Raw genomic sequence first — 15,817 nt, 5'->3', positions numbered from 1 at the left:
TGTCAAAAAAAGAGCCATATGTGGAGGAGGAGAGAGGTAGATACTGAGAGAATAGAGGCTAATAGTGTTGTTTGTTCTATTTTGCTGCTTTATAGAGTGCCTTAGGAGTATGGGAATATCATTAAGAATAAAAATAAATTTTAGTTTAAAGATCCCACCATGAAATGTGAACCACGAAGTGCGTTACTTGAGGAGTCAAAGGTACTCCGAGTAAAGTCACATATTCATTTTAGCTGTACATCTTTCTTTTTGATATTTTAGGTCATATACCAGATGGAAGAAAGCATTTATACATGATGACTTTTCCTAGATGTGCCAACATATGCTGCTGAATTGCCTGTACAGAAGAGCCTTGCTCATTGCAAGTCTCCCTGGAAGTATTTCAAACAAAGCACATCAATTAACATTTGTTTATTATGCCACTATGAGTATATGACGGTTTTTTATTTCTTTCCCAAGTACTCAGGCAACAGTTGGGTTTATATTGATTTTGTCAGATGAAGGGCTCATGTTTAGGGATCTATTTAGAATTGTTTTTCATTTCAAACATGCTATTAAATATTTCACCTCTCCTGTAACCTCCATTAAGCATCAAATTTCATGAACAGATAAAATCCGAATTATAGGTGATAGAATGCTATCATGGATTTAAAAAAGCATGCAAGACATGAGAGATTCCATAATAGAGTCAGTAAAAGATTTGCCAGGGATTAGATAAATTGAGGTATTAAGTACAAAATTTTATTCATTAAATTCAATAGTTTATCATATGAATTGCATATTTATGTTTAAAGTATAATATGAGAAAATTTCTGCTTAATTCCATCAACATGGAGGCATATTCAGTCCTTCTGAAACAAATCCTTCCCATTGTAATGTATGATGATTTATAATTAAGGCTATGTTTCACTCTGTGTCGGTGATGTGATGATTACCTCATGTGAGTGAAGGTTCTGGCAACAAGGTGTTAGGAAGAAAAGAATAAACGAAGGTTATCCTATAAACACAGTCATTTGCATTAACTGAAATAAGAGTAGACTACATATTTGATTTTAGATGGAAGCATGTGAGACACAAGCCTTCATCGGTTTTTGTTCTTTTGGGTATCCTCTATTCACACTGAGCAGAGAGGGAGCACCTCATGAGTTATTAAAGTTATTAAGTTATTATATAAAGTTATTAAATTATTATTAAAGCTAAAACTCTTGGAGTTAAAAAAAAAAAAACTCTTGGAGTTTTAACCACTTGTAAAAGAAATAAAAGAAAGCTTCTGCCCATTTTATACCATAGAACCCGTTGCCTAAAGAAGTATCACACGCTAGTAATATAAGTGGTTCAGTGGAATTTGGGAATTAGTAAATTAATAAGGAAAACTAAAAATGTTTAGGTATAAATAACCTTTGTAGTTTTATTACTGTAAATACGTGTTGCCGATGTAGTGTCAAAGAAGGAAAAAAAAAGGAAGCCTTGATTTTATCATGCTCATGTTGTACTGTAAAATTAAATATACTTCAAAGATCAGTTATATAGAAAGTGTTCAGACTATTCCAGGTAAGAAAGCACGATTTTAATACAATCAACATATTTGCTGTAACGCATTACATCTATAGACCGAATGTGCTCATTCTATTGAAATCATTTTGCTCTCGTCTTATTTAGGTATCTGTTTAGTTATTTAACTTATTCTACAGTATCACAATTAACTTCCTTAAAAAGGCAGCTTTTAAAATCTGAAATAAATAAAATCTGAAATAAATAATCTCTGACAATATTATTTTCGTCACAGAAATTAAGCATGAAGGGAAATAAAGATCAGGTGTGGAATTTAGGAAAGAAGATCACACATCAGAGTAACACAAGAACAGAGCACAGAGACCACACAGAGAGAAACTGAGACCTGCATAGATGCTAATCACCTTGGTCCTTTGAATAATTAGGTGTGGGGAATTTAAAGGAGTTAGTTTAGCCACTATTATTCCCTAAACGACTGTGAATATGTTAATATGCAATTTAAACATTAGAATGGTACGAACTAATAATAAACTGAAAAAAAAAAAAGCTTTATGACTAAAGTCCTAAAAATGATGCAAGGAACCCCATTGCCTGGAAGAAGAATAAACAGAGCAACTGATTAGACACTTAGCTTTTTGTCATATCTATACCAACACCGAATTCTTAGCCAATAAAACTGAATAAAAACCTTTACAAGTAAATGAAAATTGACAGAGTTAGCCACCAGGAGATACTTACTAAAAGAATATGAAAGGGTTTTCTTTGAGCAGAAGAAAAATAATTCCATGCAGAAGGTCTGAGATTTAAGAAGAAAGAGTAAGGAAAGAAACATGTAAATATGTGGGTAAATTTAAAGAATATTGAGTTTAAAATAATAATATATTGATATCTATAAACCTACACACACACACAAACAGCATCCATATACACACACAATTAAAATTTCAACAGGAAGATTATCTAAGTAAAAAAAATAATAAATGGAGTTAAAATATTTTAAGAGTCTAAGGCCTAGGAAAATATTAAATTTATTTATATTAGACTTCAATAACACAAGAATTCACTTTGTAACATCTTGGGTAACGAGAAAAAGGTGTAATCACAGATAGATAGAAGGGGTGGGATGAAATTGTATAATAAAAAAATCTTCCCAAAAGAGGCACAAAATGAGACTTGAAAAAGGAAAGGATGTACAAATAGAATGGTAAATGACAATCTACAGAAATAAACACAAATATACTATAATGATTTTAAATGTAAATACAATAAGGGTCGAAATTTAAAGACCATAATCTTTGGGTTAAAAAATACTGCTTCTCCGGGATCCCTGGGTGGCGCAGCAGTTTAGCGCCTGCCCTTGGCCCAGGGCGCGATCCTAGAGACCCGGGATCGAATCCCACGTCCGGCTCCTGGTGCATGGAGCCTGCTTCTCCCTCTGCCTGTGTCTCTGCCTCTCTCTCTCTCTATCATAAATATTATAAAAATAAAAAAAATACTGCTTCTCCAAAGAGCTAAACATATAAGGATTCAGAGAGCTTGAAATAAAAAGATGGAAATATGCAAACACTGATCAAAAGACTCCTCATGAAAGAAAGCTAACATGATTATACTCATAACCAAAAGGTAGACTTGTTATAAAGAAGAACATTTTATAATAATGAGAGCATCGTCACTGAACACAGTAGAATTGAACTAGAAATCAAAATTGTAAACATAACAGCAAAACTTCCATATGTGTGGATATTAAGTTATGAACTTGGGTAACCTGTGGCTTAAATAGAAATAATAGAAGTTAGAAACTCTTTTGAATTGGATGATAATTAAAATATTACTTTTCATAACTTTCAGGATACATCTAAGTTAACGTGTAGAGAGAAATTAATAGTATTAAAATCATATATTAGAAAAATGCTACAAGTCAGTGACAAGGAATACAGTTCAGTAATTTTGGAAAAGGAACAACAAATTGAATGCAAGGAAATTAGTAGAAAGAAATATAAATCTAATATTAGATATTAAAGAGATTAGAAAAACAACAGAGAATATCAATATCAAGAGAATCAAATTATTTTTTTTTAAAGATTTCTTTATTTTAGTGAGTGCGCACGTGCACGAGTAGAGGGAGGGGCAGAGGAAGAAGAGAGACTCTGGAGCAGACTCCATGCTCAGCGCAGAGCTGGACGGGGCTCCATCTCAGGACCCTGAGATCATGACCCAAGCCAAAATCAAGAGTCAGGTACCTAACTGATTGAGCTGTCTTTTAAAAGACAAAGAAGTTGATTAAACCCTTAGCATGATAGATTAAAAAGGAGAACAAAAGCAAAAATAATAAGAGTCAGGAATGAAGGAGAGAATACCGTGTCAGATCCTTTTTTTTTTTTTTAATTTTTTATTTATTTATGATAGTCACAGAGAGAGAGAGAGAGAGGCAGAGGGAGAAGCAGGCTCCATGCACCGGGAGCCCGATGTGGGATTCGATCCCGGGTCTCCGGGATCGCGCCCTGGGCCAAAGGCAGGCGCCAAACCACTGCGCCACCCAGGGATCCCACGGTGTCGGATCCTAAAGACACTGAGGTATCATAGAAAGATATTGTGAGCAACTTCATAAAATATTGCAGATGAAATTCCTAGGGTAAAAAATAACAAGGGAAGGAAAATTAAAGTCTAGGAAGGTATACATCTGTAAAAATACTCCACAGGGTACCTGGGTGGTTCAGTTAGTTAAGTGGACTCTTGAGCTCAGGTCCCTGAGATCAAGCCTTGCACTGGGCTCCAGGGCTGTGGGTGTGTGCAGCCTGCTTAAGATTCTCTCTCCCTTTCCCTCTGCCTCTCCCCTGCTGCTCTCTCTCTCTAAAAAAAAAAAAAAAAAAAAAAGGATGATCAAAGGATTGATCAGTGAACTTATGGAAAGGATGTCAACCTTTCCATAAGTATCCATGACAAATGGCTTCTTGTGTCAATACTACAGAATTTTTAAGGAAGAAATTGTGACCATACTACAAAATTCTTCCAGGGAATTAGGAAAAAATAGAGAATCACTTCCCAATTCATTCCATAAATCCAGCATAACTTTGATGCAAACCTTATAGAAAATATTGTAAGAAAAAAAATTATGAAACAATTGTGTTCATTAGCATGGATGCAGAATCTTCTTTTAAAAAAAATATTTTATTATTTATTTATTTGAAGGAGAGAGAGGGAGAGGGAGAAGCTGACTCCCCACTGAACAGAGAGCCTGATGTGGGGCTTGATCCCAGGATCCCAAGATCATGACCTGAGCCAACGGCAGACAGACACTTAACTGACTGAGCCACCCAGGTGCCGCAATATGGATGCAAATTTTTAAGCAAAATATTATCATAGCAAATAGGACAATATTAAAAATGTTATTACATCCTCATCAAATGTTAATGTAATTTCCAAGAGTATTCCTGGACAAGTTGCTTCACCTTTCAAAAAGTTTAAATGTCCTTATTTAAAGTTTCAAATTCCTTATCTGTAAAATCAAGAGTATGAAAATACAAATAACATATGGTTTTTATGAGAATTAAATAATTCATGCATGTAAAGTACTTAGCACATGGCGCACAGTAAATGCTCAACAAATCTATTACTGCCAATGCCTTTTAAAAAATGACAAAGGTGAAAGAAACAAAACATTTATATTGAATAATTCAGCAGACTAAAATCTCACTTTTGCAACTCTCTTACTATGCCAAAAACAAAAACAAAAAGTCACCCTAAAACTTAAGTGGTTTAGCACAACTATTGATTTAGCCCACAGTTGCACAGGTCAACAATTCAAGGGGGGCACAGCCGAACGGTTCCTCTGGCCTTAGGGGGGCTCATTCATGTGCCCGTAGTCAGCTGTTTGATCCATGAGGAGCTGGTGAATCTTGGGCGGGGGCCATGGGTCAACCATGACAGCTTGTCTCTGTGCCGTGTTGTCTCTCATCTTCCAACTGGGTAACTTGGGTTTGTTTGCAGGGCAGTCACTGTTCCAAGAGAATAAGGGAGCGCAGGCCCTAATACATAAGCGTTTTCCAAATCTCCATTTGGGGGCACCTGGGTGGCTCAGCTCGCTGAGTGTTTGCCTTGGGCTCAGGTCGTGACCCCGGGGTCCTGGCATCCAGCCCCGCCTCCAGCTCAGTGGGGAGTCTGCTTCTCCCCCTCCCCCTGCTGCATCCCCTGGCTGATGCTCTCTCTCTCTCTCACTTTCTTTCTCTCAAATAAAATCTTAAACATAGATAAACAAATATATTGTAAGTAAAAAAGGTAAAGTCTCTGCTTGGGTAACATTGGTATTGCCTTATTACTCCAATCAAGTCAAGTGGTCAAGCCAAGGTTTTGGGTATATCACGTCGGATATGAATATAGGGAGTCATGAATAAACTGGGGACAATTACTCTGACAATGAATCAAAAGTTCCAAAGTGGGAGCTAATCATTTTAAAAAGATATAAGAAAGTGTATACATGATTCACCTATACACAAAGTACCCACCTATTAAAATTCAATCAGAAAAATTTTCTCCCAAAACTAATTGTTTTACTTAGCATCTCTATTTTTATGAATCCATCTCTAAGTTCCTAAGACACGAACTTAACCCAGACCTAACTTTCAAATGTAATGCCTACTACTGCCCAACCCAAAGCTTTTTCTTCAACTAGGAAGAAAACCAATGGCTTTTTTCTTACAGTGTTTTTATTTCTGCTCCACTCACAACTTTTCCTTATCTAAGGGACGTGCTCCCTGACCCCGCTCCCTTGAGTCACTTAACGTGGACTCATCATTTAGATTTCCGGCTCAAGTACTACTTAAAGATGACAACAGCATATTCCTCATTCATATAAGGAAAAAGTCGGAGACCAAACATTTACCTGAACTCCCACTGTGTGCCATGAACTTTGAGGGGACTGGCCATATACATAATATCCCATCTTCTTTTTTTAAAAAAAGATTTTATGTATTAATTTGAGAGAAGAGAGAGAGAGCACTAGGAGAGGGAGGGGCCGAGGAGAGGGAGGCTGCCCACACGGGCTCGATCCCAGAGCTGAAGGCAGACACTTAACCGACTGAGCCCCCCAGGTGCCCCTATAATATTCCATCTTCTGAATCTTCTGTCGTCTGAATGAGACAGTAAAAATTATTGTATAAAGGTCATTTTTTGGACTCCCTTGTGTCTTCCATGGAATTTAGCATAGCAAAATAGATCTAGGACACAATATGTACGTATTTATTTCATATTTTCTACTGAATTTGGTGGAAATTTTTACATAATTTCATAGTGTATATACTGTAGTATTATAATATTAAATAAGGGAATTCAAACTAAATTAAGTGATATTTCAAAGTCAGTGGCTAGGCACTCTATCATTTATACTCATAAATTACATATTTTGTTACTTAATAATCTCAATGTCTCTATCTTTTAGTTAATACAGATCCAGAGTGAATTTTATCTTTTAATTAATCTATCTAATGCAAATAAGTGTATTTCTTATGTTAAATATGTACTATATTTAAACTAATTCAGCTGCCTCTAGAAATTTCTAGTTTAAGGGCCCCTGGGTGGCTTAGTCGGTCAGTTAAATGTCTGCTTTGGCGCAGGTCATGATCCTGGGGTCCTGGGATTGGGCTCCCTGCTCAGGCGGGAGTCTGCTTCTTACTCTCCCTCTGCCCTTCCTCCCTCTCCAGTGTGCTCTTTCTCTCAAATAAATCAATAAAAAAAAATCTTTCAAAACAAAAAAGAAATTTACAGTTTAGTTTCTTTTTCCTGAGGAAAACTTGCCTTCCCACACATTTACTATTTAAAATGAATGAAAGCATCCTTAGAAGTCTTCCCACTAAGCATTAAAAACTAATTAGCACATCTAGTGCTAGCACATCTAGGTCTCCTCAGACCTGACTGCTTGATTAATGGGTTTTTCCTTGGACCTAGTAACTAAAAAATATTTTCTATGTCTGATTAACTGATTTACGTATTTCAAATGTAACTATCTATAGGTATTTCCTAAAATTTTGAAGAAAGAAACTATCCTATACCAAATGTTTGGCCCTGAAAACAGGCCCATGAATAGAATTCTAATTATAGAAATGGCAAATTTGATTTGGCTTATTTATTTGGTCACAGTATACAATCTGCCTGAGATGTGAAGTGGCGATCTACAAAGATAGATGCAAAACCAGAAAATAATATGAATGATTGAAAATTCACAGAAAAGGGAGAAAAGGAGAGAATAAAATGACTCGCTGAGATGAATACATTTGTCCTCTATGTCTATTTAGAAACTAGCTAAGATCTGACTCTCATATTTTTAAGACATTATTGAGCAGCTTATACAAAGTAAGGTTCAGAGATCACATGAAAATAAGGAAGATTTATTTCTTACATCGCAACAAAAGGGATACTGGGTGATATAGTGGTCATCACCGTAATAGATACAATAGTAATTATTTTTTTCTTTTTCTTTCCATGTTCTGTCCACAACCAAGAATAAAACTGAGGCATGTTTGCATAAACTCAAGCCCGTGGCATCTAAACCAATGTAGTTCAAGTAGAGGGCTCTTGATTGTCTTTCTCTATAAAAAAATATTAGATGTCTAGAGAAAAGGAATGCATGTTTTTAGAGAGTCCTCCATAAAGATTATTACTCCAAGTCAGATTTATGATTAAAAATCAAGGAGTTTAAGGTTCTACTAAGAATCTAGAGTGTCGACACTCTGTCGCAATAATGGCCCGCCCATATGCATTGCCAATCCATTAGGTAGACTGAATTCATTATTTACTCTTCTTACTTGCTAACATTAATTCACATCTCTAATTATTATTAGAAAGCAGGATATTAAGAGTGTTGGGATAATTGCACCTGTGAAAGCTAGAAAGAGCCAGAAACTTCAGTGACAGGGAAAAAAAAGTCTTCTTTAGGATAACAAACAAATTAACCTAGCTCCAAATAAGACATAGAAAAAATTTTAGAAAATAAAAAAACTGGTGAGAGTTTTAAAATATCATAGGATACCATATGGATAAAGCATTCTGGAAAAAATCACATTTGCATTTCATGAAGAATGGATAGCTAATTTCACAATGGTTTTCTTTGAATGTGAGGAAAAACGATATATGGAGTCATTCAGCTAGAACTAGAAAAACCAAGAACTTGTAAGATACATATTTAACTGTAGAGAAAAAGAGTCGTGGTAAGTGAATCTAGAATGGCGATTTATATTATCTAATGCTGGAAGGAAAACCCTACAAGCAAGATAACCAAATAATTTATCATCCAAATTGAGACACTTGGAGAGTGGATTAATTCACCACTAAAAAGCAAGCTGGAAAATTTCGGCATAGACCCGAACTGGAACTTTGCATACCTAATATGTCTCTCAGCACAAACCCAAAGCAGGACCGTTACTCTTCCCCCAAAGCACCCCCTCTCTTCAAGCTTCTCAGATGACTGCCGACCCTCCTATCTTTAGCTAAACGGAGATCAGTATTAAATTTTATCTTATTTATTTTTTCAGTATTAAATTTTAAACACGCTGCTCTCAGCTGTGAGTCGCTGACCCTCCCCGAGCACAGGCCTTCCCTGGCCCCCAGAGAGAGAGGACAAGCACTTCCAACCACACAAGTACCACGTGATGCCTGGGCTTTGAGCTCACCTGAGCTATGTTTATGGCATTGCGGATTCGCCCATCTTTCTCCTGATCCTTTGTTCTCCGTACTGTTTGCCATATTTTGTTTCTAAATCCATCCTGATCATCATCTCCCCGAAGTTCCCATGACATTTTCACCAGGTTATACATTAAGCCGTAGTATCCAATCCATATCACTTGATCACCTGTTTGGAAAAGATACATCCTTTAGGAAAAACATCACTTTATTCACCTTAGAAAAAGCACAGTTTTGTGAAAGAGGAAAAAAAAAAACACACTTGATTTTGCTGATATTTTAAAGTCTGAAATTCTGAGCTTTGGAATTTGTTTTACTCTTCACAGCTCTTACTCCTTTCATTTTAAAAGATTCACAGATTATCTTAAAATTTCCAGCCATGAGAAAAGATCTGCAACTAACTAATACTGCACCTCATAAATTTAAAAGTTGGACAGGTAGATTAGGAACTATGTATTTAAAAAAAAAAAAACAACTTTGAGATTCAAGGAAAGAGGCATTTTTTCAAGGCAATATGAACACTTAGACCACCATGGTGAATTTTTATAATGAATTAGAGAACAGGAGAAAAATCACTGCCTTTTATAAAAATGATCAAGCTCTATGAAACTATGGCATTTGAACCAAGAAGAAAGCCTTGAAAATAATGTGAAAAGCAGACAAAAACTGCCGATATAATTATACGCTGGAAGAATTTTTTTTGTTAATAGAGACATAAATCAACTGAAATAGAGGAAAAGGGAACAATGAATCCAGAGGAGATTTTTAAAAGTCTAAGACACTCCTCCTTCTAAGACTTATACACCAATTAGTAATTTATATAAATTATCAAGGTCCAGTTTTTAAAATTTTTATTTAAATTTAATTATTAACATACAACGTATTACTGGTTTCAGAGGCAGAGGTGGGTGATTCATCAGTCTTCTATAAGAGCCGGTGCTCAGCACATCACATGCCACCCCCAGTGACCCCGTCCCCCGTGCCCCCCCCCCCGCCTCCCCTCCAGCCGCCCTCAGTTTGTTTCCTGTGATTGAGTCTCTGAGGGCTTGGCTCCCTCTCCGATCTCGTCTTGCTGTTCCTCTTCCTCCGGATCCTTCATAGGGCACCTCATTGGCTCAGACAGTTAAGTGTCTGCGCTCAGCTCAGGTCAGGATCTCAGGGTCCTGGGATCAAGGGCCTGTCCAGCTGTGGGGCTCCCTGCTTCTCTCTCTGCCTCTTGCCCCTCTGCCCACTTGCTCAAGTGCCAGGGCTTGCTCTCTCTCTCTCTCTTTATCTCAAATAAATAAAATCTTAAGAAATTTAAGAAAGGTCCACTCTTGAAATACACTTCTCCCATACAGAAAGGAGGAAGAAGTTCCTCTTTACTCTTTACCTTAACTATTTCTTACTTCTTACCTAGGAGGTACATCACCAGGCAACAGTCTTCGGGAAAAGAGAATTCTAACTTACGTACTAATGGGATAAAAGTGGAGAATAAAAAAATACGGCAGGTCTCAAAGGGGATATGAACTGAAGTTAGCCAAAGAGCAACATGAGAGTACCAAGTACGTGTGAGAAAAACAAGAGGAAGAGAAGGTTCAGGAGGGAAGATGGAAGGGTTTCAGAGTCCATTAAATTCTGTCTTGTATTGTCCCCTAAATCCTGCTGATAGCCTATATGACGCTGGAGCTCGTCAGTGCTCTTCTTGAATAAACATATAAGTACAACATGAAAAAATCAAAATCTTTAACTTTTCCTAATTCCATATAGATTTTTATGACCCAGTAATAATTATTATTATTAGAATTATAACCAGACAACGAGGGCCTTCCTGCTGCGTGCCCTCATTCTCGTCCTCACCACAGTCCTGCCATGAAGATCCTATTAGAGTGGAAGGGACAGATGACCTTCCCCTGGGTGGGAAGGGCCCGAGCATCACACAGCCCAAGAGGGATGAGCCAGGTGGCGGCGGGCCTAATCCTATCCCACGCAGTGCAGCCTTTCCCATTCAGACAAGTGCCTTTCTTCCCTTCTACCCCCTCATGGGAAAGTACACATTTAAAAGTGGGAGGAGGAAGGCAAGTGTCCAGCTTCCTAAATTCCGGCATCTTTCATCCTTTCTATGACACTTTGAAAGAGACGGTATAAACTGCAAATACAAGGCTACGGGTGAGAGGCCCATTCTTTTGAAAATGTAATTTTCCCCCATAAAAACTACAAATTACAGCAGGCATGCTGCAGTATTCGAAGTCATACGCATGAACTGATGTCAGCAACATGATAGAAAGGGAAGTCCCCAGCCCTCGTCCCCTTGTGGAAACAACCATTGGGCAGCCATCCAAAACTAAAAGTGCCTTCTCGGGACCTTGGCATCCAAGTAAGAGGTTGGGAAACCCAGTGGAACCCGAGACTGAGAAGGTAGTCCCAGACCCCGGGGGCATACCTGTTGGCAGGTATGAGCCAGGAGGACCCTTGCCCGTTGGGGACCTGACTCCAGCCTCACTCTACCGTGGTCCAGAGGCAGCTCTTCTCACCCAGGAACCCACCCCTGGACCTGGCAGGAGCGTGCTCAGGGGAGTGGTGGGGGCCATACCCACTTGCACCCCGGGTATCAGGCCTAAGATCTGCAGATGCAGACGTGATTCCATAAGCAGGTTTCTGCCCTGCTCAACCATGGCCTGGAAGTAGTCCTATCTGCTTTGGGGCATCACAGGAACTGTGCCCTACTCATTTCTTTGGCAAAGGGCCACTGACTCCCAATAGAGAGGTAGCGATAAGGAGAGAGGAGGTAGAGGATGACAGTGAGGATCTCAAATTGAGGTGGATAAGGGGCACCTGGCTGGCTCAGTCAGCGGAGTATGCAATTCTTGGGTTGTGAGTTCAAGCCCCAAGTTGGGCATAGAGTTCACTTAAAAAAGAAAAAGGACTTGTTGGAGCTCCTGGCTGGCTCAGTCGGTAGGACATGCAACTCTTGATAACAAGGTTGTGAGTTAGAACCCCCAGTTGGGCACAGAATGACTTAAAAAATGATAAGGTAAAATAACTAAAGATAAAAGGGGGGTCAGGTTGAGTGATAGATATTTGAGCAAAATAGTATTCAAGCAATAAACTGGGAAACCAATGAGGGAATTTTATCAGGTACTTTAGGTCTTTACTGTGATGAGCAACAGGAGCTTGGAAAGTAAAGGACAAAAACAAGACAGTGTGAAAAAGATCTAATATTTCTTAGCTATGGAGGAGGAGAAAAGCATGAAGTGGAAAGGAAAAGACCGTTTTTTAAGCTAAGGAACTTGAAATAATAACGAAATCAGCTGTAGAAAAGACACTACTGTAGAGAAGCCAGTTTGGGGAGAAAGGAGAAAAATAATATTTGGAAAATGTGGCATGATTGAGTGTGAGCAGGATCTAATTTTCAGAGGCCTATAGCTTATTGTAAAAACATAGCTAAAATTTAAGTGAAATTATGAATTTGTGAGTCTATCAGAAAAGTAAGTCTTGAAACCAATATAACAAAACAATTTTGAGTTTTTAAATTAATAATTCTGGAGTTGTGAACCTCAAGAATAAAAAAAGCAGCTTTGAATAACAATATGATAAATAAAACATACTGTGAATTTTAACCTGTCTATGTATTTGTTTATAGACTCCCAAACTCTACATTAATAAGAAGGGTTGACCAAAGTACATATAAACCACCTTCATTTATTTTAAATTATTGGTTATTTTAAATTATTGGTTATTATTGGTTATATATAGGCAAATATATTTTATAAGCCTGTAATAGTTGGCTAATTGAACTAAATTTGGGGGTTTTTTTAGAATCCACAAGACCGGTGATTAATGCATAAGGTATATTCTGGTAACCTGAGTTCTCAAAACTCACTAAACTCTTAAAATGCCATTGATGATTTTTAAAGTGAGCTGTTCACCTGTTGATTACAGTGAATTACTGCTTACAAATAATATTTGTAGGGAAAATCTACTGCATCCACTTGACTGACAGTGAAAAAAAAAAACTTGTTAAGACAGATGAAGGGGGGCCTGGGTGGCTCAGTCTGTTAAGCCTTCTGCTCAGGTCATGATCCCAAGGTCATGAGATGCAGCTCCAGGTCGGGCTCTCTGTTCAGGAGCCTGCTTCTCCCCTCCCCTCTACCTCCCGCTCCCCGTGCCTGTGCTTTCTCTCTCTCTCCCGCTCTGTCAAATAAATAAGTAAAATTTCAAAAAAAAAAAAAAAAGACATATGGAATGTGTTACAACTGTCATAAAAGGCAGACTGCAGTCTAATATGCATGCTAAGAAGACATGCATATTAGACACTTGCTAAGAAGCATTCCTGCTCTGAAACTCCTCATCCGGGGACCCAGCTAAAGAATAAGGCCCTCTTCTGTTCTGCTTTGAGTGACCCTGTGGCAGCTATCAAAGATGTTACTTTAAATATCCTGAGAGAAAATGTGTCTGCCTGCAGCTAAGCAGACAGCACCCTAGGAAATAGCAAAACAAACCAAAACAAAATTCTTAATAAATCTTGAAAACTTATTAAGAAAGTCTGCTGTTTGGGGGACCCCTAGGGGACTCAGCGGTTGAGCATCCGCCTTCAGCTCAGGGTGTGACCCCGAGGTCCTGGGATCGAGTCCCACGTCGGGCTCCCCACAGGAAGCCTGCTTCTCCCTCTGCCTGGGTCTCTCATAAATAAATAAATAAAATCTTAAAAAATAATAAAAGAAAAAAGAAACAAGAAACTATGCTGTTTGAAAACCCATATCATGATCCTTTCTTTGCAGCAATGCTTTATTTTAGTATTTGAACTCCATAGAAGCCTTTAATTGCCAGTCTAGATATTTAGGCTCCAAAAATTCAGTGAATGTGTAACATGAATGAGTATAAATGAATATGGCCTTTACAATTTTGACAAATATAATTTGGCAGAATCAAATGTACCACTAAAAGGTAACCTGAGTGTAAGATGTTGTTTAAAACATAGTCTTTGTGAAATGTTACATAAAGGAAAGGAACTAGATCCATGCCAAGAAACCAATGGACAAGAACCAGTCAGCAAGCCAGCCATTTAACAAATATTTACTGAGTCAATGCTATGCGCCAACAGCTGTTCCACTGTGCCGAAAAAAAAGACGACGTTACTGCTCCCAGGACACTTTATTCTAGTAGAAAATGACAGATACTAAAAAAGTAAATAGTGTAGTATCAATTCATAATGAGTGTTAGGGAAATAATAGAAGGTGGTAATGTGTGCGACAACAACTAGAGAAGAAAGCCACTACAGACACAATGAGAGAAAGGCCACCTGAAGACATAGTATCCAAGGTAAGATATGATGGATTTTTAAAAAGTTATTCATCCAAGAAGCTGGGGGAATTGCAGCATCTGTGAGCACAGAGGCACACACTGAATTATTACAGCCAATTTGTAGGCATGAAAAGGAGTTTGGAATTTATGCTTCGTGCAATGAAAAGTTAACACAGCATTTTAAACAAGGAAGGGAACTGACCTGCTTTATGTTAACAATCTTTCTGGCTTCTTTATGGAAAATGGATTTTAGGGAGTACAAGGGAAACAGGGAGAGACTTTCAGTTTTTGCAGCAGCCTAGAAGCAAAGTGATGACCACAAGACTCAAGAGTCGTACAGTAAAGAGTCAACAATGTCCAAGGGGGGCACTGGCCTTCGCCCTTGCTTTCTGGGAGGTGATGCGGAGGCATCAGAATGTCCTGTCTGACAAGAATGTCTTTGTTTACCTGGTATCCTTAGTCCATGGCATCAATTTGGCCTCTGGAAGGACCAGAGACTGGGGTCTACCATGTGTAACGTGAATGAACCCCAATAAAAATTCTCAATACTAAAACTTGATGACCTTGCATAGTTGGCAATACTCTCTGCAAACTGTCATATGTCTTTGCAGGGAGAAGTAAATGATCTCTGCCCCATTCCACTGGGAAAGGACAATAGACTGTGCACCTGTCCTCGACTCTGCTTTATTCACCTTTTCCTTGGCTAACTTTGATCTTTATCCTTTTAGTGTAATAAACTATAACCATGAGTAAAACGGCTTTGTTGAGTTCAGGTAGCTCTTCTAACAAATCAGCAAACCTGAGGGTTATCTTGGGGATACTCAAGCTCATAGGTGATTTCAGTGAGAGTTGTCTTACAGACTCTTGAATTTCATAAGAAATAATGACAGACATTAGAGGGGGGTATATTTTGGATGACTAGTAGAATAAACAGGAATTCTAGGGTACTCTTTATTTTCAGAATTCTACTATAGTAATAATTATCTATGTCTATATACATATTAAATATTGATAGAGTTATTTTGTATATATCATCATATTTGATCCTTACACATATTAAGCAAATACCCAACAGAATCAAAGAGAATCAAAGAATTACTGAAGAGAATCAAAGTATTACTAATTTAGTCAGTGTTTGTTGAGGTAATATGGAAAACAAAAAGCAAAAAAGCAAAAGTCAACTGATTCCTATATTGGCATGGAGCAGTTAACTGAAACATGATGGCAAGTCAGATGCCACAGTGAATACAAAAATTTAAGGAAATGCATAGAACTTGCCTTGCTTAACTTTTATGATTTTTTTTTGCCATAGTCAGGTATGGACATCTGTGTATTAAAAATAATTATCTTC

General features: G+C 37.8%; 1 protein-coding gene across 20 annotated transcripts in view; it reads right to left on the bottom strand.

Moving 5' to 3' along the window:
- Nucleotides 1-15,817, bottom strand: part of TMEM232 (transmembrane protein 232) — a 246,090-nt gene that overhangs the window by 146,120 nt on the left and 84,153 nt on the right. For 19 of the 20 annotated variants that reach the window (XR_013359432.1, XR_013359433.1, XR_013359435.1 and 16 more), the window contains one exon: nt 9,174-9,352. Coding sequence is in view for 15 of the 20 variants with exons in the window: in XM_077861769.1 (XP_077717895.1) it covers nt 9,174-9,352 (179 nt within the window). In the remaining 5 variants the exon portion in view is untranslated. Of the gene's footprint in view, nt 1-3,890; nt 4,140-9,173; nt 9,353-15,817 lie in introns of those variants that run through there. The other variant, XM_077861775.1, reaches the window with a different exon arrangement.

Source organism: Canis aureus, chromosome 2 (genome assembly GCF_053574225.1).
Source record: "Canis aureus isolate CA01 chromosome 2, VMU_Caureus_v.1.0, whole genome shotgun sequence".
Lineage (NCBI taxonomy): Eukaryota > Metazoa > Chordata > Mammalia > Carnivora > Canidae > Canis > Canis aureus.
This window is presented reverse-complemented; position numbering and strand designations above follow the sequence as displayed.